We start from the raw sequence: 25,087 nt of genomic DNA, 5'->3' as shown, positions 1-25,087 counted from the left end.
ACCTAACGTTCAATATTGTTTTATAACCTTCTCCTTCCCTTTTGGCGAATGGAATCTAATAATATAAGCCAAGATTCTTCATGCTTTTTACTCAAGGTTGCACCTTTAAAAAATGTGTTTGTTATTGATGATAATTCTATTGCTTGATCTTCCTCACCTACAACCCTCTATATGTGCTTCCCACCATGAACCACCTAATGCACAAACATCTTCATGTTGAATCCAACCATCTCCCCCCCCCCCCCCCCGTCTTAGATACACATAAACAAGCTCTAAGAATAGGACTCACATGTTTTCTAACCTCTTCTTTCTTTTGCTCAATGAACTCCTCTCAATAACTCTAATCGGCCCCATAGGTTATGTTAATGGGTCCTCTACAACATTGACATCTTTCTTTAAGTGGGGTGACATATAAAAGACAAAGTGGAGAACTAAAAGGACAAAGAAATGTTGATCAAGTGCATCATGAGAATGACATTATGTTTTTTCGGGCCACATCCCTTTTTGAAAAGATGAAAAGAACCCCCGTCTCTTTAGATGCCACTAAATATTTCCTCGGTGTTTTGACCACTATCATTGGAGGATTGACCCACTTTATGAATTAATATGTGAATGTGACGATTGCGTAAACGAGAAATAGATAGTGATGGTACTTTCTTGAGGTGAAGTTAGGAAAGAGGGTGTGCATTGTGCTTCTTGTTGTATTTGTGAGGTATCAATGCAAAGCGGATATGCATTTTGTATGGTAAAAAAGTTGGTACGTGAATATCATGAGTCGATCATTGGCATTATCTTCTTCATTTTGAATTAAAGAGAGTTCTACAAACATAACACTTATCTTACCATTGTAAATATACATAAATCTACATTGCATTATATGACATGATGAATTGATCAGTCTTTGAATTAGAAACTAGCAATATTAATACTTTTGAGCTTAAGCAAGACTTACAAAGAAGGTTGGAAACACAATGGAATATATAAGAGCAGCCATGAATATATTTACGATTGTGAGATAACAATGGGCAGAGTTAAACAATGCAAAGGATTCGTAGCATCTTTAAAATCAAAAATCGCGAGGATCAAGAAATAGGGAAGGGCCATCAAGGCGTGTAGCCATATATGGACATGGTTGCTTGTGTTGTGTTGAATCTAGAGCAAAAGACTTGGTGCACCAAAGGTCAACTCCAGATATTGTTTTCCAATGTGGAATGCTCGATTTCAAAGGATCATGACTCCCTATTTCAGTAACGAGGAACTTGCAACCTTCTTGTAGTGCAACATTATGGGCATGCCAACATAGCGTGTTCAATAATTTACCAACCCGTTTTTGGTTACGAAGAGCATTGTCACCATCTTTGGTCATTGGTAGTGAAACATGCAAACCATACATGACTTGGATACCAAACACAGTATTGAAGACATTGGGCATGCATGGCACTAGTAGCCATGGGTTTAAGATCTTTCCAGCTATGCGTGATAATGTTGCCAAACGTTTTGTACGTTGTGACGCTCCTCTTACCTCAAACTTCAATAGTTTATCATATCTCCACAAGCTTAACATTGCCCATCCCATAGTTTGAGGATCATCATCATCTTTGCCCTTAAAGTAGGCCAACCAAGTTCCTGCATTCAATGGACTTTTGAGAATCACATCAATGTCCTTAGGGAAGAACTCCATTGCCCCTAGAGTTTCCTTGTACAACTTCTCTGCTTGCATGATACTCAACTTCACAATCTTTATATTTCTTGAATCAAGGCTCTTTGTCTTCCCATAAATTGGTTGCACAAGTATGGAAGGAGCTCTATATTTTCTATATCCTAATTTTAATGTAAAGAGATTCACAGAAGCTTCATTTCCGTTCTCTGTCGCAATATACGAGTACTCTGCACCATTCTTCTTACACCAAGTTTCCATCTCCAAAACCAAATGGTGTGCAACACCAAGACGCCTATGCAAGAAAAATATGTAATTATATAATGGCTCATTTATTCAATATTATTGGTATCATAAATAATATCTATAACATTATAATACTCTCAAGTACATTAGTTTCATGACATGTTTTTATTCTAATTACATACAAGTAGAACATAAGATGCTAGGAACTTCACCCAAATCATTATCAAAATTAACTTTTAGTATGCAAATATTTTAATAGGTAGGTCTCCTGAACAACTAAATAACTTGGAATTTGCCAAGGAATTTCCCAAGTAATTTAACTTTCATGTATTCAAATACCTTATTAGAATGTATTCATGAGCTAAATGAGCATCATATGATGATACTCTAATATACTCCACATAGAATATGCTTACTTAACGAAATTTAACTTCAAATACAACATACCTATACATGTTCGAAATTCGCAATCCAGATATATATGCCGATGTTACATATGATGCTCTAGTAGTACCACATGATTTATCTTGTTCATGTCGGACTACTTGCTTTATCCCTCCTCTAATAATCCCCACTATAGTATGGCCACCAGAAGCAAGTCGAACTTCTGCAACCTATATACAAAATATCATGTTATCACCATGTTCACAGTTATACGACATCAATATAGGAACATCTTATATGTACATAGAGGATGGCATGTACCATCATACAATGAGAGGTGTAATTCCGAACACGACAAAGTGGATCACCAGTGAGAATATGTGTGAATAGGGAAGTCTCACCGGATCCATCTCCATTTCCGCAACTTTGCTCAAGTTCCTCCACTTGGTCCATGTCACTTTCCATATTATATTCTCTTATCCTCACAATAGATCCATTTCCATCCAACTTAAGGCTACAATTAACCTCCTTACTTAAACACATCGTTGAACTAGCTTGTCTAATTCAAAAATATCAACTCTCCCACCTCCCTCTCCTTTTATTCTATCCCCAATTGTTTGGTTGTTTTATCATTTCTTATATAAGATAGATGTATGGAAACTACAATCACGCTGAGAAGTAAACCACCCCTAGTTTTCCTTCATATAAAAGGATGTAATATTAATTCAATAATTTATTTTGCTCCATAATTCATTGATATAGTGACCACCATTACATGTGCAAGGTGAATCTTTTCTCAATCATTCCTTCTTACCCCATAGAAAGGCTTGGCTCATAGGTGATCAATAGCAAATTTGTAAGGTTTGCGTGTGTGCACATATATTCTATTGTAATAATGGAATTGCTACGATGTTGCCTAGGGTGCCTTTGGATTATTGTCCACACTTCTATTATAGTTTTTTTTGTCAGGCCAAGAAAATGGTATTATTAAACAAGTTCAAAAATGTTATTCAATTTCAGTGATTTCATCCACTATTGGATTCCCTATTGTCAAGAGGTATTTTCTTTCGACATGCATTGTCCCACCAGAATTAATGGGGTCACATTGTTACTAATATGGCTTCTCCAATGCAAATCTTCTTTTCGAGATATTTACATTAAAATTTTGACCAGAAAGAGTTCCATGAGCCCACTTTGTCTCATATGGCTAGTATCAAATAGTGAAAGCATAAAGAATTCAACTACCAAAATGGATCTATTGTATTTGCTTGATATGACAATTTTAATTTGAATAGGACTTCCTATAAGTAAGGGATGCGTTTTCCACCTCAATTAATATACATGAAGTATATCCATATATTTATTCATGTATACATTGTCAATTTTAGTTTTCTTCAATTTCTTTGTAGCCAACTTACATGCTTAGTCTGTATAATAAGTTTCAAATGTATAAATTAAGTTAAGATTTTGAGATATCAGTAAAACATTAGTGTCAGTCAATCAATCTCTATTTGAAATCACATGCTTAATGAAACACGAGATCAATGTTCAAGGATCCAAATAATGTCTATAAATTGAATCATAACTTCAAAATAAGTAGATTCAATAGAGGTAATAACGTAATGTTGATGGCATATGTCCAAATTTTAGTAATGTGAAAACCTTCCAAAAGGTAAGTGTATATCATTTACCACATGACACATTCACTCATACATGACAATACAATAGTTAAATATCTATACACTTTAGACCCTAGAAAATAAGAGGTGCCCTCAAGAATCTTAAGCCATTCTTTTGGGAGAAAATGTGAGCATCTTCAACACAAATAAATTGAATTATTACATGAACACTTTTGTTTTCTTTAATTAACTTTTTGGACTTTATAAAGTCATATTTTGACATACTAAATTATGCATTGATTTATAAACAAAGAAAGCATACTTCAAAAATAATGTAATATTTTCAAGACTTGGGACTACTACAAACCTTACAAATTTATGCAATGTTATCTTGTTTTGCATAACAAATTAAGTGGTAGTTAGAATGCTCTTTAAGTACAAGATTGCAGATTCCAAAGTAGAACATGATTTAAGGCTAACTAGCTTATGTGAGAAAAGGATAAATATTCTCCACTCAGTTGCCATCCATCATCTATGATTTAAACTACCTCCACAAAATTTATGAAATATAAAAAGTAGAAGATAATTAACCACATTTGATGCACGACGATAAATTCCAAATGAGGCATTAGGATTGTATTTAAATTTGAACATGGGCTAGTTGGGTTCATGATCTCCAAATGACTAACCTACACTATAGCCATTTGACAAGCATGCATATCTAGATGCAAGAATACATGAAACTAGGAGCGTTATGTATTAGAAACATGGCGTTGTCAAAATATTTTGGTCCAATGCCATCCTCGACATAATCTTGTAAATCTTTTCCTTCTTTTCTACATAATAAAATTTGTTTTTCTTATTTTTCTCTCCATCTAGTATTGGTTTTGGCTTCACTTTTTGACAATTTAAACCAAAATTCCTCTCCTTCTTCTTCTCCTTTTTTTATTAATAAAAACTCACCTTGGTATTAATGGAAAGATGCCTAAAGGGGCTACAAAGAATTCCTCTCCTTCTTGTTCTCCTTCTTTCCAAACAATCCTATTTTGTTATACTCGTAGTTATGGAGTTTGTCAGCAAGCAAGATTTCATGTGTGTCTTGTTAGATCATTAATTGCCTCATGACCAAGCTTGTGTCACCGTAGTAATAGAATCAAAGGTTGCTCAAAGATTTGCCACATGTGAGTATATGGTTACTTCTTAACGAATCCGCCAACTAGAAACAACGCTATTCTCTTCGTGACAACAAGCATTGAAAATACAAAACTTCCTCAAGGAATAGCATATCATTCTTCCATTGAATATCAATGGTATGCGGTCTTAGTTCAAAGGATTCTTGAATTGAGTCAAATGCATCCTAACTGATACTCGGCCAACCTAGCTAAAGTTGGATTTTTCGGAAAGCTTTTAAAAAGGCATGCCACTATCTCAATTTGCACATAGCTTGAGGTGAGGCCACCATTTTTAGAATATTTTGATACTTGTATCAAGGAATCTCGAGCCAACTTCAAAGGTATAGACAGTGTAAGGATCATGATAAATAAGATTCAAATATTATGACAAGGATATCACCTTGCGTATGAGTATGTAGTAAAATGTGCCTTCTTTCATGTGATATTCTATGGATGCTAAAGCATTAATGCATCAATTTTGTCAAGTCATGGCAACAATTTGAAGGATTCGCCTCAAACCTTTCATGAACTTCCAAATCTCTTATTGAGGTAGTGTGTGATCTAGTAATAGCTTATTTGAGCAACATTTTCAACGCCAAAAATTGTTATATCCTAGATCAAACCACACATATGCTTTCATCATAGTAGCATCAACTTTGACAAATCTGTAAACAATAACACTTATTTTGATTCACAAGCCCACTTCAATGGAGATTTAGGCAACATGCCATCGAGGCCTATTTTCGAATGTTGAGAAGCAACGACATCAACCAAACCATTATTATTTGTATTGTGGTGGTCTAATTCCACATAGACCAAGATGTCAAGTGACCCAAGTAACTTCCCATATTAATCATGTTTTTCATCTCTGTGATTAGTTCTAGTAAGCCTACAAAGTCAAGAAGCTTGACCCATGGGAATAAATTTGACCATTTGAACTAGCTAGAAGATTTGTGAAATGAGTATGGTAAGCAAGCTCAAAGTTGTTTGGTTGGACAATCCAAGATTTTTAGAATAGTTCCCATTACTAGTTCCATTTCGTCAAATCAAGCTAGCAAAGTTTATGTGCCACAAGTTAAGCTTAGTACGTCTAGGTTTCATTGAGTTTGTACCACTACTATCTTGGGAATGATCACACTCTTACACAATAAGGGACTCAAAACTGTTTTTTGAGGACAGTAAATTAAGGTCTTGTGACTCCACGGTCCACACCTTTCAAGCAAGTAGAAGTAGTACTTGGGCTAGTTTAAAACAAATGGCATGAAGAATTGATATCACACCTCTTCTATTTCTTCTAAGAATTTAGTTATATTTTCGAAGGGATTAGATGACAACAAGTAATCATTAATAGTATACTCACTCGATTTGGATTCGAGCATTTCCACACTCCATATGCCACTATATCAGCTTTGTGTTCTTTGTGCACCTTCAACAACATGCCATCACTCCCCCACCCCCAATGGGTGACATCAACACTATATATTGGCGAGTCTAGCCACGCACATGAAATCTCTATCTCCTATTAGGAACCATCTAGGCCACAGCCTTGCCACCATTGCCGTCAACAAATAAAGGCCATTATCACCTAACATTGAAATTGCTTCCCTCACTTGAGAAATCTCTTCATCTTAGAGTGGCCATCTTTATAAATTTTTCAAGGCAAAAGTCTCACCCTATCTAAGTTCAGAGCCTTAAGCTCTTAGATATCTAGACTCTTTGAGTACCCTATGTTTAGTTATATTTATTTTGGTTTATTCTCTAAGACGAGAAAACATCGCTAACTATGATCTCTTGTTTGGTTTTATAGGTCAATTTGGCCTCTTAAAACACTTTCATAGAGTTTTCTTCCTTTCTTTAATTGTTCTCATAGAAGAGACAATATTTTCAGCAGCAATATCTCATATGCCATTTCGGTCTTTCACAAGACATTGGTACATCTACAAAAAAGTAACTCCAGATGTTGCTCCTTACGTGGCATTTGGTGGTATGTTACAAGCACTCATATAACCACATATTGATCGTGTTAGAAGTAAAATTAAGTCAGGGCAAAGACCCAATCGTCACATAGTTTGAAACTATCCACTTGTGTTATACATAATGAAATATGCAGCAACATTCCTTTCATTCAGTTGCATCACTTGTTCAAATGCATAGCTTGCCAGCATAGCATTGCCCCATTTTCGACAAGCAGCCAATGTAGTACACCAGATGAGAGCATTTGGAAGAATGGGAAGCCGAAATGCCATAGTTAATGCCATTTCTATTTGTCCCGAACGACCAAGGAGATCAATCATGCAAGTATAGTGCTCAAGAGTTGGAATAATGTCATAATCATTATTCATGGTAGTAAAAAATACATGTGCCTCATCCATTAGGCCAGCATGACTACATGCATTCAGAATGTTAACCAATGTGATTGAATCTGGCTTGTTTCCTTCACTCATCAATCTTTGAAAGAGAACAATGGCATGTGTAGCTTCTCCTAATTGAGCATAGCCTGAAATCAATGCATTCCACGAAACTAGATCTCGCTTTTGATGTTTTTCAAGCGCTTCACTCGCTTGGTTAATACAACCAAGTTTTGCATACATATCTATCAAAGTATTTCCAATTGCAGTCTCTTTCTCCAACCAGCCTTGCTTTTCGATTTCTCTGTGTATTTTCCTACCCTTTTCTATTAAACCTATGTCCCCACAAGCTTTCAAGACGAAAACATATGTAACAGCATCTGGACAAATGCCTTCTTGTTGCATCTCATCAAAACAGCCCAACACTGCCTCCTGATTGTTCCACAAACCTGACATCAGCGTATTCCATGCAATCACATTTTTATTTGGAAGCTGATCAAACACTGCCTGAGCTTTTTCACGCAACCCATATTTTGCATACATCTCAACCAACGCTACACCAATGCAAACATTATTTAACAATCCGGCTTCCTCAATGTCATTATGTAATTCTATACCCTTCACAATAGCTCCAATGTTACCACAAGCTTTCAAGCTACAAACAAATGTGACAGCGTCGGGTGAAAGCCCCTCTTTTTGCATTTCCTTAAAATGATCAAGTGCTTCCAAATTGAATCCATACTTCACATGGCTTGCAATAAGTGTATTCCACGAGACTACATCTCGTCTTGGAAGCTTATCAAATGCCTCTTGTGCTTTTACAAGATGACCACATTTAGCATACATATCAACCAACGCATTACCAACAACAAGACTTCTTTCTAACAATCCTCTTCTCTCTACATCTGCATGTATCTCTCTTCCCTTAACTGTATCCCCAAGATTAGCGCATGCTTTCAAGCTACATGCAAATGTAATGGCATTTGGAGAAAATCCTTCATTTTGCATCTGCTTTAAATAGTTGAGAGCTTTCTCACCCTGCTCATGCTTTGCGTATGTGGCAATCATAGCATTCCATGAAGCCACATCTTGAGTTTGAAGTTTTTCGGAAAGAGTTTTCACTGTCTCAAGACAACCCCACTTTGAATACATATCAACTAACGCTATCCCAACAATTAAATCAGTTTCTAGTAATCCTCTCATGACTACTTCGCCATGTGTTTGTCTTCCTTTCTCTATAGCTCTGATGTTACCACAAGCTTTCAAGCCATAAGCAAAGGTGATAGCATCTGGATATGTACCATGAAGTTGCATTTGTTCAAAACAATTCAATGCTTTCTTGTGCTGATCAAACTTTAAATAACCCACCATCAGTGTGATCCAAGATATTGTATCCTGTTTTGGAAGCTTGTCAAACACTCCTTGTGCTTCTGTAAGAAACCCATGTTTAGCATACATATCTATCAATGTATTCCCAAGAACGAGATCCCTTTCTAAAAAACCTTTTCTTTCAGCTTCATGATGTATCTCTATGCCTTTGCCAATTGCTCCAATGCCATTACATGCTTTCAAAATGCAGGCAAATGTAACAGCATCTGGTAAAACACCCTTACATTCCATTTTCTCAAAAAAAGATAGAGCTTCGCCATAGTAATTATGCTTTACATATCCTGCCATTAGAGTATTCCATGAGATTATATTCTTTTCTAGCATATTGTTGAATGCTTTATGTGCTTCTACAAGAAATCCACATTTACCATACATATGGATTAATGCATTTCCTACCATAAGATCTCTTCCATAAAAATGTTGAGCAACCATTTCAGCATGCAATTCCCTTCCCTTACCTAAAGCTCCAATATTGCCACATGTTTTCAAGCTACATGCATATGTAATAGCATCTGGGAATACCCCTTCAACTTGCATCTGTTTCAAACCCTCTAATACTTTTTTTGAAAGCTCATGCTTGGCATAACATGATATCAATGCATTCCATAAGTCAACATTCCGTGATGGAGCCTCGTTGAATAAATCCTCTACTTGCTCAAGCAACCCAAATTGTGAATATATACCAATTAAGGCACTGCTTATCACAGCACTTTCTTCAATAGGCCAACCTGTCTTTATTATTGAATGTATTTTTCTTCCCATCTCTATGGATCCAATGTCGCAACAAGCACTCAAAATGCAAATACAAGTTATGCTATTCGGAAGGACGCCCTCCAGTTTCATCTGTATGAAGAAGCTTAGAGCCTCTTTACCGCGTCCTTCTCTGGTATAAGCTGCAATTATTGCATTCCAAGAGCCTACAGTTCGTGATGATGGAAGTTGATCGAATATTTCAAGCGATTTTTGAAGCAACCCCGCTTTCCCATACATATCAACTAATGCAGAACCAAGGACAGGGTCTGATTTCAACAATCGCTTTCTCACAATCTCACCATGGATTTCAATACCCTTACTTAAATCTTGAATGATGCCACATGCTTTCAGGCTACAAGTGAATGTGATAGCATCCGGAGTTACACCCTCTAGTTTCATTTGTTCAAAACAATCCAATGCTTTTTCACTGAGGTCATGTTTTGCATACCTTGCAATCAGTGTGTTCCATGACATAACAGTTCGGTTTGGGAGATTGTCAAATACTTCTTGAGCTTTCTTAAGAGAAACCACAGTTGGTAAACATAACAACGAATGTGATGCCAAGAAGAAGAAAAATCTTTTCACCCATCTCGGAATATATTTCACATTTTCTCCCCACATCTTAGAATTTAAGAGAATCCTTCAATTGGGCATGGAAATCCATGCAATCTTAACATCAAAGACCATATTTTCGCATCTATTAGGGCAAATAAAGAATGCATATGTTTTAACTCCCACAAATCAAACATAAATCTGATTGGCAAGTAAATCCACATCCATTTTTGACAAAGAAAACCCAAGCGCGTGCAAATACACATATACATACCAGATATTAGGAAATGTTTTTTGCATCTCTTGGAGAAAGTAAAGAAAAGATATGCTTTTGTACTCCCAAAAATCAAACCTGAATCTGAATGGTATTCCTTCATGAGCGCATTCATCTTGAGAAAGTAAACAACAATTGGTTGGGTTATAAACTCCTGATCAAAACATGGTGTCAAGCAACATTCTGCATACATTTCATCACATTTTGTAAACCTGAACACATGATATATTAAAGGTTGGGTGTTGGGTTCGGAGGTGTTACGTGGTCAAATTCACTTTACTCCTATACAACTATTGTCATTATGGCTCATCCTAATGCTTAACAGAAATTGCGCCCAGAAGCAAAGCGAGTGAATGGTTAACGCTGCCTTGTTCGAGCATTTTCCATTTAGACACCAAAAAAATGAGTGCATTGTGCAGCCTTATTCATTAGTTTCAATCTATACAATATGCATTCGTAGAGTGCGTGCATTATAGTAATTGTTGTGAAAAAGGAATGATGCTTAAGTCCAAACAAAGTGTATGGGCAAGCTTCTTCTTTCCACCGGGTAAAGTCAAGCATTTTGCTCTTGCTAACAACAGAAGATTTGATGTTTCAAGTTATGATATCTTCTGAATTCTAGGTTTCTGTAGTTGATTTTCTTAGTTGATATGAATAAGTGAAGAAATGTTCAAAGTCTCGTAGTTGTGCTCAAGGAGAACTATTGTTCGCCGTTACCGCATTTTCAGTGTGGATTTTTTATTCATGAAACAAGCAAAGGCCCACATGAACACCTAGAACATGATGACTTGGTGTGTGTGGGTTATGTCTTATTCTTTTATCATTTTCAGAATAGAGAAGTAATGCATCACAATATTCTACCTATTTGTTCCTTACATGATATAAAAAGCTAGTTTTTTTTATCATCTGCATTGATAATAACAGTTTTAACAACTTGTGTAAAGTATGTTTGCTTATCCATCATATGCTTTTCCCTTCTCTCTCACCAGAAATGAACATGGTACACTTGATGATGATAGCCCTTGCTATTTGGTGGATGAGTGTGAATTCAACCTCAATCAATCATCCCTAAAAATAACCTAATCCAACTCTTTGAGAATCGGAAAAGATTATCTAAAGCTGAGTTGTGTTAGATCATCTGCCTTGATAGCAGAGATGTTAACACATTGCTCAAGAATACTTGCTAATCCAGAACATTCAAGCCCAAGAATGACTTAATTTGACGCTTAATAAAAGGGCGAGAACTGAAGACACCATCAATAATCAATTTCATCATTCATGCTGTGAGATGTGGCCACACATTATTGACTTGTGAAGAGAACATTACAAAATCATTACATTTGTCTAATAATTTAAAACCAAATGTTATACATTTTTCCTCTGTTAGAACCAAACACAAATGCCCCTAGCTTTTCATTAACTCGTAGTGCAAATGCCTCTCAGTTTTTATCATTTCTTGTAATGCCCTTCATCAACCCCCAACAGAGAAAACAATGCATGCAATTTCGACAAGTTTTTAGATATTGACAAAAGGCATTGGTGGGAATTACAAAAACCAGTATTCAAGGAAATAAAATTAAATAGGAAAACACAAAAGCTATTAGAGGTTAATCACACTTAAATTACATTCCTCGGCTGAAATAGAACAGATGATGCTACATCAAAACATTTGAAAGATCAACCACCCATCAATCCTAATCTTTATAACGCTCCAGATAAAGCAGTAGTTAAGTCATTGAATCAAAATGCCCATCAATGTGAAGAATCAAAGCGAAGTTCAAACATCAGATAATATTGATTCAAATAGCAAAACTAGGATGTGCCCATCTTCAATCAAACATGTTGTTCTTGATTATACGATCCAACCCTCAAGTAAGAGAAATGTATATACTAAAAACCCTACCCATTATATTATGAACTAATCATCTTTCTGGTCCTCAATGATTCGAGTGCTTTTCTTCTGAGTTCCTCTTCTATTCTCCTCTGCTCCTCTTCTATGCGATGTTCTGAAGCACTATCAAACTCTTCACTTCTCATTTTCTCCCCCATATCTGGTGGAGTAACAGATGCTATCTCCTTGGATGAGATTTTGCTGCCTCGTTTTTCTTCCTTCCGCCTATGCCTCTCTTCCCTCTTTCTTCTCTTTTCCTTTTTCCGCATCCTCTGTTCCTCTTTATGGCGTTTCTTGGCTGCTTTCTTATCTTCTCCTTCCTTCCTGTTTCTTACAGGGTGATCCTCATTATCGGAAGACTTCTGAATGGGATCATTTTTTCTCTTTTGTCTGGTCGCAAAACTAGTATCAAAATTAGGTTCCTCATGAACAGAAACCTCCCTGCTATCACTTGATTGAGAATGAGCTCTTCTAGACCTGTTGGATAAGTAATAATTAAAATCAGATGCATATAGCTAGGTCTTCAAAAAGCACTCCCATCACAAAAATCGGATCACAAAGCAAGACACCTTCCAATTGTTCTCTGAGTTCCAATTCTTGCATCAAGATCGATTCTATCCTTCTCTGTCTGCATTGAAGGAGTCCTACTGCAGGTAGAAAGAAAACATTGACCATAAGATTATAGAAAAAATAGTTTCTCAACTTGTGATATAACAAATAAGTGATGAATGTGCTTAACCTTCTCCTCTGTGCACCAGAACAAGGAGAGCATTGTCGGGCAGATGGAGAATATGAAGAGTGTTTTCTTTCTTGCCTCTCAAGATGCTCTAATCTTTCCTGTTCAATTGGAGAGGGAGAATCGACTGAGTAATGCTGCTTGCATTGTTGCACTGGAGACAATGACCTATTTAAAACATGTCTTTGAGGAGAGGGATGAACATATGAGCGGGATTGAGACCCCGGAGATCGTGGAGAGGATGACACTGCACAAGCTTCATAAGATGGTGAGCGAGCAGCGGGTGGTGATAGTGTTGATGGGGTACCATGCTGAGGTGATGATTTAGGGCGTTTTCGAGGTGATCTATCAACATCCCTTTGTCGTGACCTATCAACATTTTGAACTGGTGGTGACCTATCAACATACCTTTGTTGTGGTGACCTATTAGTGTACTTTCGTGGAGACCTATCAACAACCTCATGATGTCTTGGGGGTGGAGAAAAATAACATTGAGGCGAATTACGAGAATACCTTGGAGATCTCCGATGGTGCCTAAGAGGGGATCGAACCGGAGACTTCCTCCACCGAGGGTAGCTGGGCGACCGGTGCCTTCTTGGTGAATATGCAATGGGAGATCGACCTCTACGCGGAAAATGTGATGAGATTGGTGAATGCCTTCTTCGTGATGTTGATCGATAACCAATTCGGGGGGAGTGTTCACACCGAGAACGAGCATATGTTAGTGAATGGTGATGCCTTCTTAAGGAATTTGAACGCCTTGGAGACCTAGGAGATCTTGACCGATGATGGTGGAAATTAATAGGGGACCGTCTTCTCCTTGGTGGAGACCTCGACCAATTCCGAGGTGGTGAGTGAGACACACTGCGTGATGCATACCTCTTGCGCAATGGGGGAGGAGACCTACAGTAGAAACAAACAACAAAGTTCTTGTTACTCGAACTTGATTGCATAGTCCTTTCAGGAATGTATGCACTACACCTATAATGTTTACAGAGCTTCCAAAATTCAAAAAACTAGATGAACATGTTACATAGATGAAATCCGTGTTTTTACATCTACAACTGAGGTACTCCAAAGTGTTTAAACCTGTTACAAAATAAAACATTCATCAAATGCAGCTGCAATCACTTGAGAGGCATATGATCCAGTAAATGCATCAGCCAGAAATCAAACCATATTCAGGTTAGCAAGCCCACACCTTAGATGCATCTCTATCATTACATTTGTCCTACATACATGCAATAAAACAATGTTTGTTTCATCTGTGGACTTATAGTTGATAGATTGGATTCCATATACCCAATTATTGTAGACAAGCAAATATACACATGTAAGGTGCAAGGTATGACTATTATAGTTGCAACTACCTGAATTATCTTTTCACTTAAAGAAGCCACGATATACCATTAAGTTCCATAAGTATGCACGAGCAGGGAAGCTGTCTCCTATCATTTTTTTGCTGGTGCCAGTAAATAAATCCAGAGATACATGAATACACATACCAAAAGATTAGGCAACATAAGGCAGATGCACAGTACAGAGAATCTTGCAGACTAGCACCCCCAAAGGCCTTTCCTAATTTCAGATGGTGTGCTCCAAACTTCAAAAGGAAAAACTGGGATAATTCACAGTAGCTAAGTTTACACTACCCCATAACTCTCAGTTAATAATACGTTTCAGCTTTTTATACCTTGATCCACTTCTGGAAGAAAGATGTGATCTGCTTCTAGACCTTGAATGTGACAACTTCGCTCTGGAAAGTGCATAAAGATGGACCAATTAGAAGTCCATCAAGCATAATCATACATATAAAAGAAGCACAGTTATTTATGATAAACATCTAAAAGTAACCACAATTTTCGAATTGTCATTTGTTCAAGTAGTGCAATCAAAAATAAAAAATCACAGGCATGAGCATCAGGTGGAAACCTTCTCTCTTGATAAGGTACTATTATGATACTTCACCAAAAGAACGAAAACTAAACAAGCATAACAAAGGACGCTAAGGTCAATAACCACTAATTCCCTTAAGGATTCTGACTTAAAAATCTGGAACTACTGACTCCCTGAGTATGCACAAACCTATTGTTTCCTAATACACTTAGAATATTGTGACAAATTCCCTAAATTTGAACTTTAAAACTAACCAGAGTTCTATAACGTCAAAAACTGTACACTGCAGCTCAATTTTCATACATTGAAAGTGTAACTTGATATCAATTAGAAGCACTTACAACAGCAGAACACAAGCAAAGAAAGGATGGACAATCAAAAGTATAAACAAGAAAATAAAATTGAAATGTTTATAGTCCTAAAGTTGCAAATTGATGAGATAAAATATGAAAACATACACCATCTTGGAATCAGCCCCTGTTGGAGATGCAATAGTCTCATCTAAGCTCAGAAGGTTAAACGTTTAGGTAACAAGATTATCTCATACCGTAGGCAGTTTAATTCATTTACTTATATTTATTCTGGTCTGCTGTTCTAAAAGATGAGAATATCTTAAGGTGTAATTTCTCATTCAATTTCATGGGCTATTTTGGCCTCATTGAGAACATTCATATATATCTAGATGTACACATATTTTGGCCTCATAGAGAACATAAATATATATGAAAATCTAATTTCTCATTCGGCCTCATGGGCAGTTTTGGCCTCATAGAGAACATTGATATATATCTAGTCATATAATTTATAAGTTCCTGGTGAGGAAACTTTAAAGTCCCTGCATCCCTGCGTCCCTGCTGGATTTCGTAACAGTAATAATGAATATCAAAATAAGGAGAAAACTGTATCTCAGTTTTGAAAACTCAGTAAAATGAATGTAGCTTGTCTGATAAGCTCCTTGTGAATAGAGCTTTGGAACTTTGTGTAACTAACAGAACCATAACACTGACTTCATACATCAAGATGATTTAAGTCAATATCCAAATGACAATTTGCATGTGAGTATTTAAACACCTATGGTAATATCTGAAATTTTCAGAACAACATGATCTTAACTCACCGATTACTTGCATCAATACGACCATTATATGGTGATCTATCGCCTTTAGGTGAGCCACTTCGTTTGGCAGTATGAGTATCAGGAGTCTCTGCTACCAGTAAAGAAACATCCTGCAATAAGATAAATTTCCCCATTTATTCACAACATCTAATGGAAAGGAATTAAGGAAAAACTCTCACATACCATAGAGTTCTCTTTATTTCCCCAACAATCCCTTTCACTATTTCTATATGAAGTAATATGCACTATTGAGCAATCACATGGTCAACTCAATACCATTTTCTCTCTTTCATGGGCTAACCAGCGGCAATTGAGGAAATAATGAAAACTTGGGAGCATTAAGAAAATAAAAAAACTACACGAATATTTCAGAGTTTTTCCTCTGAAATTATAACTGAAGGAAGAGAACTAGTTCCTGAAAGGACAGATTCAAACTGTACCTGATTCTTGGCTCGTGCTTGTTCTGCTTCTTTTTTCTCCTCTTCCTTCCTCCGCACCTCTGAAATGACTCGTAGCTCTTCAGCCTGTAAAGAATTCTTTCAGCCTATGAACCCTTGAACCTTTAACAAAACCAGACAATTCTTAGCAAAACTATGAGTAAATATAGAAATAACAAACAAGACAACCTTCTCTCTTTTGTTCCTTCTAAGATTCTTTTATTCATTTATAGACAACATTCAATAATTATATGATCCCTTTTTTCTATATGCTGCGTTTCAGGAAAACTAAAATTCCACCTTTTTCTGTCTTGTTTCCTCTGCCTTCTCGTCCAAAAATTGTTGGGGTATCTTACTAATGTTATTCTGTGCACTAGTCAATAAACCCCAAAGCTCTTTCATGAATTTCCCAGTATTCTTCTCCATAAATCCAGTAATTTGTATCTGAATTTGCTTTCCATCAACATTCTGCAAAGAAACTCACTCAATGAGGACGTATGCATTCCGTTTCTATGAATATAAAAGAAATTAACCAGTTATAATGAGGAAAAGTAGTAGTTATAGAGGCACTGGTTTCCCGTCTGTTTATTAAAGATACAGAAATATGATTGATGCTAATAGACTTTCGCGTTCTACAGCTTACCTTCCCCCCTAGAAGTTCATATATGAAATTAATGAGGACTTCATCCTCAAAACCAAGTAGCTGTGTCACTCGAGTCGCTATCCATGGTTTCATGACATCCATGTTAACTTTGCTCATGTCCACCTTGCATTCAAAAAGTTCACATTTTTTCATTTCAATACCTTGAAATCAGAATTCAGAAAAAACATTGTATTGTTATTGAAATCATCAGTACGATCTTGGTCTAATGATTCAAGCTAAAAACCAAAAAGAGGAATTCTGTTTAATTACCAGTTGATCAAGCTCAGGGGCAAATTTCTGTGATTTAAGAAGCTTGGCCGCTTTGTTAGAAAACCTCGTATCTTGATCGGCAGACGTGCCCTTACCACAGCAAAAAGCATAGAAAAGAAGATAAGTATTGCGGGGGAAAAAAACATAAGAATTGAACCAAAACAAATAATAATAATCACAGGCGTGTCAGGCAGGTTTTTCAGTAAGAAATAGGCAATATTATTCAGAAAGAGTAGAAATGATTTCACAGACAATCTAGCACAAGGATTTCACGGACAAAACTATCAATTCAAGAGGAGCATCATGCGGACTCAATCACAAATAATGGAGTTCTACCTGAAGAGGCTGGAACTATGGAGTATCACAAGAAAAAACATAAGAACAATATGTAACAACGATTCTGCAGGTAAAATCTATCAAATAAGGAGGATTCAACCAAATTTCAAAAAGGTTATCAAACTTTGCAAAATGTATAGAACAGATTGTAAAGGAATAATCTATGAAGAAGAAAACCTAGAAACATTTAGGAAAACAAGAGTATCCAAAATAAGATAAAACAAAGAATGCCAGATTTCAGTCAAGCCATAAGTTTCAGCACAAGAAAATGTTTTCCAAAGAAGCACAGCAACATAAGAACATCAGAACCGGAAGAGAACAAGAAGATTCGGAAACAAGTGAGAAAATAGCAAAAACGAGCTACACGGTTAAGTTGATACCAGGCAAAGCTTTTCCTTTCGCAAATCACGGAATATAATGGAAATAATATGCAACGAAAAAGCCCTAGATAAGCAAGAAATTCACAGGAACCCAAAGAAAAACAAAAAGAGTTGCAGCATTAAATCAAGATAAGGCGAAGTATTTTAAGAAGAAGAAACCCCCCGGAAAACAAGAAAGGTTATGAAGTCACAGGACACCCTAGGAAAACAAGAAGATTCAAAGACAGAAAGAAACATAAAAAAACATAGGATTGAGTCAAAATCACCACGCAGCTATTTTCTGTGAATCAATTATCTCAAGGAAAGAGATTTGTGTAGAAGGAGTCCTGGAAAATCACTAGAAACTCCAGGAAAACAAGCAAAAACTCAAGAACAGAAACAAAACAAGACAAATCAGGACAGTAATCAGAGAGATCCTTACCCTGAAGAAACCTCCTGACATGGAGAAAAAAGATGATTGCAATGAAAAATGTAGGTCTTCCCTTCTGTTTTTCTCTTTCTCTTTCTCTTTCTCCTATCTGATGCACGGGCTCTCTTTTCTGTGGGAGTGAAAACACATACACAAATTATATGAAGAAATGTGTGTGAAAAAAACACTACATATGTACATATGTAATATACTCGAATGGATTGGCAAAACATTCTTTTTCTACACGAATGTAAACGAATGCGTATGTGATCAAAACATTCTTATATATATTTTTACACTTTTTACCTTAATTTTCATACCTTAAAAAAATTACCTTATAATAAATAATGAATACAAAAGTATGGTGTTTACCATACTTCGAGGGTTTTTACCATACTCGAATTATTGAAACGTTCTCGAATGCGAATGAACGTATGGTTCATACTAAGACAGTACAATTATCTGGTCACCATTCACTACACCCATGAAAGAATTTTCTACTTGCTTTTCACTCAACAAAACTCAGGCCACATTAGTAAGTAAAGTATGTAATAGATACTCTCCCAGATTACCTCACATAAATAATTGCCAGAAGAATCATTTGCTCACCTGTTACTAGTCCACGTCACTTTAGAGCCAAATCCCAAATGTAGAACCCCTCCCAGTCAAAAACTCTCTGAATGATGACCTTCACTATGAGTGGCAAATTCAAACTGCCAGCCAATTTTACGATCTACATGCATCCATGATCTGAGCTATGTACTTTCCATTCTTGTTCCACCTTAGATGATAACCATCGAAGCATTCAAGTTCTGGGTAATGGCGTATATTCTAGGTATTTACCATAATTTGCAGGAACATTCGGTGGCCCTTCTGAGAGGCGGTAGGTCGGTGACTTACTCGGTGTGAGGTATCACATTGTTAGAGGAACATTAGATGCAAGATATTAGTAGTCACTTGTAAAAATGAAAATGCCAATCAACCCATGGTTGCTTTTCTGTTTGTAGAGGTAAAGACCTTGCATGAATGTTATATCTTGTAGTTGTTGTTGCTAGATTAACTCATAATTGGGCAGTGTCATCATGCATTGCTTCACAATGTAAAAATGATTTCAAATAGTCTTGTTTGAACCTAATAAACCTCATATATCAACCACCAAGGGTGAATCATTAAGATAAGTATTTTTACATATTTATATTCTCATCAACATAATTATGTGTGATGCATTATTCCATACATGAACTCGGATGTGCAACATGGCTTTCATGCATCACATGTTAAAACATGTGTGCCAAGTAGCAATTGCACATTGCATGCATTCCATGCACTCTTACACGCATGTAGTCACATTAAATGTACTCTTACTCAAACCCCTATTTAAGGAGGAGGAATCGAAGCATCCAAGATGATATATTCATCTAATTGTCAATAGATCAAGCTAGGTTATCATGAAAGGTTTTTCATCTTCTCTTAAGATTGAAGTCAAGGGTACGAGTCAGAGTCCCAAATTAATAGAGCATACTTTTATCATAGCAAAGTTCTTCATTGCCCATATAACGATTTGGTGTGTCATCAAGAACTCGTAGCGAGCACCATTTGATTTTTGTGGAATATTTAAGAATCGGTTCAATTGCATGATTGAACCCTATTACAATCGTTTATAGTAGCCGTCCTCGATCTCTCCTTCTATTGTGAGAGAGTATGACCATTATGATCGAGAACTTGTGCTTTATGATCGAGAACTTGTGTTTGTCATGTAGGCATTGATCTATGGATAATTTTCAAAGCCGAATGGAACCAAGGGATTATCATCTTCAAGCACCCCGACATGGAGAAGGTGGAACTATTAGGGAATAAACCAAAATTTTGAGGCTAGTAGAAACCAATGGAAGTTTATGATGGGTACATCGATGACTACTTGAACAAATCATGTGCACATCTACATCCATACACATTATGAAGATTTCAAGTTAATCTTAAATACCATCTCAAGTTTGATCTTTTTTTCCTTCATGGGTGATTGAGGACTCAGGTTGTGTATCTATTGGTCATTTACAACTAGGTTACGTCTCTATGTTTGCATTGGAACTTACATTGGTATTCATAACTCATTATATATCTTACAAGAAAAACCATGAAAAGTTTATTAAACTAACTTAGACCTCATACAAGTAACAAAAGAATAAAGAGCCATGTGGAATGTCCTATAATGGCCCACAAATCATTGGATAATTTCAGGTGGACACATTTTCTTTGTTTAGACAACAAAGGCATCGATCTTGATGCACCTCACTACAAAGGAATGCAATGATTCTCGTGTGTGTAATGAAAACCAACATAAAATAAATTTCTTAACTGAGTTCCAACCATACGAGAACAAAAATAAATAAATCTTTTTCATACTTGTGCTTAACTCTGGATGATCCTTGGATGTTGATCCACAAGTCAACTGTGGCTTGTCCCTTACTTGATAAACTGCTTCCCTCTTGTTAATTCAATGAGCTACAAAGGTAATATTATTCTTTTTATCATGAGAATCTAAGCCCACTTGGAGAGTATGCTTGCTTAGTTAAAAACCCAATTAAGCATTGTGATATGCTTATTGTGGCACCTATATGTTTAAATAGTTCTCTAAATTTAGAGTTGTTCATTGCAAACTATATGTCAAAGGTAGTCATTTCGCAAGACCTATCCATTCTAGCATGCTTCTAACATTTGGGCCATGCATTTACATAGAAACACCATACTAAGTTAAATGATGAGATAACATAATCTCTTTGCTACGCCCATGTCATTGATTTCTAGCCTTAAGGAATGCTTTGATTGGCATTATATCCCACTTGACCAAGCATTTTTGATGCATTTCAAGCCTTATAGGATCATGGTTCACATGACGGAATTCTTCTCGTCATGGACTCTTCAAGCCATCCTAGGTCTCAACTCTTTCATAATCCCTTTTCTTATATATATCATGTACTCGGTGATTATGCTAAGTTCTAACATTTAGCCTCATTCCTAGGTAAATAATGGATATAATGTGCTCTTTATTCTTCATCCATACTATATCCCACATTACATAAGGGTGTTTTAAAGTGTGATTGGCACTTGTTTCCTTGCCATAAGGATCCAAAATTTTGGTATTGTTACAACTATAGTAGTATGCACAATGTTCATATGTTACTACTTGATCTAGCCATCAAATTCTCAAGGTTTGCAATGTATTCAACCCAAGATCAAGCATAGTGCACATATTTTCATTGCCCATTTGTACATTGGAAAGGACATCAAATGCCTTAGTCCATGAAATTCTCAGTGAGTTCAGTCACACAGTTTTCTTCACTTCATTAACTAGTTCTTACATTCTCATTTATTCTTGTGGCCTTATATTAGCGAATGTCCCTAGATGAATTCTACCCTAGATGAATTCTACATAATACGCCTTGGTAGTTTTCGGAGACATAGAAGCATCATGTCGGTTCTACTACCTCTCGTAGAGAAACCACGTTGCGATTCGAAGCAATGTAGACCGAAATAAAAGCTCTGGAACAAGTTTCGATTTGCTTCACAAATCCCTTGGACCTTCATTACAATTTACCACCCAACTGATTTTAGCGTTTCTGGCACCGAATCATTAGCTATGGAGTATGCAGTTCAAAGCAGCATTGTAAATTTGTAATGGCAGACGCAGATGCAGATGCCCTTATGACTGGAAGGTTAAAAATAACATGTCTACATTTCCTGATCAAGGAGGCAATTCGAGATGTAGATTCTTGGAGTGCACTGATTGGGGCTGTAATGGCTGCTCCGTTTTGTGATAAGACTTTCAGAAAGCCCATCAAGTACGCGGATTAGATGAAGCGAGCCCTTGAAATGTAGCTGCTTCAGCCTTGTAATGCATCCATTACTTGTGAGGATATGCCATGCAGAGACACGGTGAAGAAGCTTTAAACTGGTACCAACAAACTCTACATCAGGGTTCCTTTTCCAATCACTTCACCTTCATTTCTGTTATACAGGCTTGTTGCAGGATAGGAGATGTTGAGAAAGGCAAACAAATCCACAATCGGATTCTACATCTACGGTTTCTTCGAAAACCTGCTGCGCTTGGCAATGTGTTACTTGATATGTATGTGAGATTTGGTGTCCTTGCCAGAGCTCGGCGAGTTTTTGATGGGCTTCCGGTTAGGAATGTAATCTCTTGGTCTGCATTGATTGCTGGTTATGCCAAACAAGGTCAATGCTCAGAAGCATTCAACTATTTTGAACAGATGCAATGTGAAGGTCTCTTTCCAAATGCCATCACCTACAATGGGATCCTGAAAGCATGTGGTAGTCTAGGAACTATTGAGAAGGGTAGACAAATTCATGATGAAATAACCAACAAGGGATTACTAGAAAACAACACGGTGCTTGGGAATAGTTTAGTAGACATGTATGCAAGATGTGGTATGATGACAGATGCAGCACAAGTGCTTGAAGAACTTCCATTGCGAGATGTTGTCACATGGTCTGCATTGATCGCAGGATATGCTCGGCATGGATATCCAGAGGAAACACTGAAATGTCTAGAAAAAATGCAGAACGATGGCCTCTCCCCGAACGTGATTACATTCATTTGCATTTTGAGGGCTTGTACAGAAATTGAGATAGGAAAAGGGATTCATAGTGAAATAGTCAAGAAAGGGTTGTTGGGAAAAGATGTTGTGCTTGAAACTGTATTGGTGGATATGTATGCAAAATGTGGAGTGCTCGAAGAAGCTCAGCACGTGCTTGGTGAACTAAGTGGTCAAGACATAGTTTCTTGGACTGCATTAATCTCCGGATACGTGCAGCAAGGGCAGAATGAGGAGGCATTGAATTGCTTCAAACGGTTAAACGAAGAAGGTCTCTCTCCAAACGCTGTCACTTTCAGCTGCATTTTGAAGGCATGTGCAAACATTGGGGCCATTCACAAGGGTAGACAAATTCATGACGAGATTATGAGTAAAGATATGGTAAAAGATGATGTTGTGCTTGGTTCTTCCTTAGTTGACATGTATGCCAGATGTGGTATGCTTGCAAAAGCACATGATGTGCTTGATGGGCTTCCTGTGAGGAATATTGCCTCTTGGTCCGCACTAATTTCAGGATATGCTCAACAGGGAGATGGTGAGGAAGCTATCAAATGTTTTGAACAAATGCAGCGTGAAGGGTTCTTGCCAAATGCAATAACATTCACTTCCATCTTGAATGGTTGTGGCAGCTCAGGAGCAATTGACAGAGGAAAACAAATGCATAATGAGATTGTAAGTAATGGATTGCTAGGGAAAGATCATTTGTTGCGGGTTGCTTTGGTCAATATGTATGTCAAATGTGGTGCACTCGCAAAAGCACAAGAAGCAATGAATGAGCTTTCCGTGAAGTGTATGACATTGTGGACTTCATTAATCTCAGGATATGCTCAACAAGGCAAAGGTGTGGAAGCATTGAACTGCTTTGAACTAATGCAAAGTCAGGGCTTCTCTCCAAATTCAATCACACTTCTATGTGTGCTAAATGCATGCTGTCACTCTGGTCTAGTGGATGAGGGGCAAATGTATTTTGCAAATATGATCAAGAAATATGGGGTTTTACCAGAGGCAGAGCATTATACTATCATGGTTGATCTTTATGGCAGAGCAGGTCACTTGGATAAGGCAATGGATATGATTACAAACATGTCATCAGCTGACCATACTCCAGCCTGGAGTGCTCTCTTAAGTGCATGCCGGAAATGGGAGAATGTGAAGCTTGGGAGACAGGTTTTTGAACAAGCAATAGTCATTGATAATGAGAATACTTCGACTTACCTCTCTATGATTAATATCTATACAGCTGCTGGTATGCATGAGGATGCAGAGAAGATTGAAGCAATGAGGAAGCAAGCCATGGTTAAGCATGAGTTAAAAGTGCATCATAGCTACTAAACTTTGTTATCATCCTTTCCACCCCAAAGGTTTTCTATAAAGGATACCCTTGGCCCCATGATGGCACCAAGCTTGTAAAAATGCCCCGTGGTGGCGCCAAATGTATCAAAAGAGAAGAAAATATTGCTTCTCCCACCTAACGTGAAGCATCTTTTGAAATGCAAGAGGTGTGGTTGTACCAAGGCGTTAATGTGTGATCAGCCTAAAATGGATTTGTTCCAGCAGATACGGATAGAGTAAGTGCACATGCTATGATTATTGTGCAGCTGGGAAGATTAACTTTTGAACGATGCATAGATATTGTAGCAGCACAAAAGAAATCTGGACATGTATAAGTTTCTCCTTATAAAAAGAAAGTGTTTAAATCTCAAAAAACTTGAGCACGCAGTCAACTGTGAATGCTTTTTTTTTCAGATTCAATTCATTCTTTTGATACTAACAGGATCAATTAGAATCAATGCACAAGTAGGGATATGGTTTGTGATTTGGGTTTTTCTCAAGGTGCATAGGATCATTCAACTAAATAACTCATTGTATTCCCAATTGGGTCAATGGATGGCAAAAACAAGTCAATTAGTTCCAATTAATTCATGAAGCAAATTCTTGTGGATGACCACTCTTGGAAGTTCAATT

General features: G+C 37.0%; 4 protein-coding genes across 9 annotated transcripts; 1 reads left to right on the top strand and 3 right to left on the bottom strand.

Annotated features, from left to right (window-relative positions):
- Window positions 1-883: 883 nt before the first annotated feature.
- LOC147865216 (putative N-acetyltransferase HLS1) lies at window positions 884-3,125 on the bottom strand. 2 transcript variants are annotated; one of them, XM_087317990.1, is made up of 3 exons: window positions 2,609-3,125; window positions 2,351-2,517; window positions 884-1,952 (listed from the first exon to the last, which is right to left on the bottom strand). In XM_087317990.1, the coding sequence occupies exons 1-3, from the start codon at window positions 2,828-2,830 to the stop codon at window positions 1,067-1,069; spliced, it is 1,275 nt and encodes a 424-aa protein (XP_087174116.1). In that variant the 5' UTR covers window positions 2,831-3,125; the 3' UTR covers window positions 884-1,066. The 2 variants fall into 2 exon arrangements, with proteins under 2 accessions (XP_087174116.1, XP_087174118.1); XM_087317992.1 differs by having other exon boundaries at window positions 2,617-2,842.
- Window positions 3,126-6,990: 3,865 nt separating this feature from the next.
- On the bottom strand, window positions 6,991-10,651 carry LOC147865215 (putative pentatricopeptide repeat-containing protein At3g01580). Its single transcript, XM_087317989.1, has 2 exons — window positions 10,473-10,651; window positions 6,991-10,237 (listed from the first exon to the last, which is right to left on the bottom strand). The coding sequence occupies exon 2, from the start codon at window positions 10,187-10,189 to the stop codon at window positions 7,154-7,156; it is 3,036 nt and encodes a 1,011-aa protein (XP_087174115.1). The 5' UTR covers window positions 10,190-10,237; window positions 10,473-10,651; the 3' UTR covers window positions 6,991-7,153.
- Window positions 10,652-12,152: 1,501 nt separating this feature from the next.
- LOC147865214 (splicing factor PWI domain-containing protein) lies at window positions 12,153-18,665 on the bottom strand. 5 transcript variants are annotated; one of them, XM_087317986.1, is made up of 11 exons: window positions 18,522-18,665; window positions 17,385-17,474; window positions 17,115-17,237; window positions 16,772-16,939; window positions 16,475-16,558; window positions 16,035-16,144; window positions 14,715-14,777; window positions 13,535-13,924; window positions 13,025-13,468; window positions 12,855-12,932; window positions 12,153-12,762 (listed from the first exon to the last, which is right to left on the bottom strand). In XM_087317986.1, exons 1-11 carry the CDS (start codon window positions 18,540-18,542, stop codon window positions 12,306-12,308), a joined length of 2,028 nt encoding a protein of 675 aa, XP_087174112.1. In that variant the 5' UTR covers window positions 18,543-18,665; the 3' UTR covers window positions 12,153-12,305. The 5 variants fall into 5 exon arrangements, with proteins under 5 accessions (XP_087174112.1, XP_087174113.1, XP_087174114.1 ...); XM_087317987.1 differs by having other exon boundaries at window positions 13,025-13,444; XM_087317988.1 differs by having other exon boundaries at window positions 13,025-13,417.
- Window positions 18,666-22,332: 3,667 nt separating this feature from the next.
- Window positions 22,333-24,988, top strand: LOC147865213 (pentatricopeptide repeat-containing protein At4g13650-like). Its single transcript, XM_087317983.1, has one exon. It carries the CDS (start codon window positions 22,430-22,432, stop codon window positions 24,452-24,454), a length of 2,025 nt encoding a protein of 674 aa, XP_087174109.1. The 5' UTR covers window positions 22,333-22,429; the 3' UTR covers window positions 24,455-24,988.
- Window positions 24,989-25,087: the final 99 nt, after the last annotated feature.

This window comes from Azolla caroliniana, unplaced genomic scaffold (genome assembly GCF_043228905.1).
Source record: "Azolla caroliniana isolate FFs.n. ecotype wild unplaced genomic scaffold, voAzoCaro1.0.p SCAF_4, whole genome shotgun sequence".
NCBI lineage: Eukaryota > Viridiplantae > Streptophyta > Polypodiopsida > Salviniales > Salviniaceae > Azolla > Azolla caroliniana.
The sequence above is the reverse complement of the archived record's forward strand: the minus strand, read 5'-3'. Positions and strand labels throughout refer to the sequence as shown.

Coding starts and splice junctions, on each gene's coding strand:
- LOC147865213 (XM_087317983.1), top strand. CDS start 22,430: ATGCAGAGACACGGTGAAGAAGCTTTAAACTGGTACCAACAAACTCTA.
- LOC147865215 (XM_087317989.1), bottom strand. CDS start 10,189: ATGTGGGGAGAAAATGTGAAATATATTCCGAGATGGGTGAAAAGATTT.
- LOC147865216 (XM_087317990.1), bottom strand. CDS start 2,830: ATGTGTTTAAGTAAGGAGGTTAATTGTAGCCTTAAGTTGGATGGAAAT. Junction 2,518..2,608: donor ACACCTCTCATTGTATGATG/GTACATGCCATC, acceptor TTTTGTATATAG/GTTGCAGAAGTTCGACTTGC. Junction 1,953..2,350: donor CGAATTTCGAACATGTATAG/GTATGTTGTATT, acceptor TTTCTTGCATAG/GCGTCTTGGTGTTGCACACC.
- LOC147865214 (XM_087317984.1), bottom strand. CDS start 18,542: ATGTCAGGAGGTTTCTTCAGG. Junction 17,238..17,384: donor CCCCTGAGCTTGATCAACTG/GTAATTAAACAG, acceptor TTTGAATGCAAG/GTGGACATGAGCAAAGTTAA. Junction 12,933..13,024: donor TCTGGTGCACAGAGGAGAAG/GTTAAGCACATT, acceptor TTCTACCTGCAG/TAGGACTCCTTCAATGCAGA.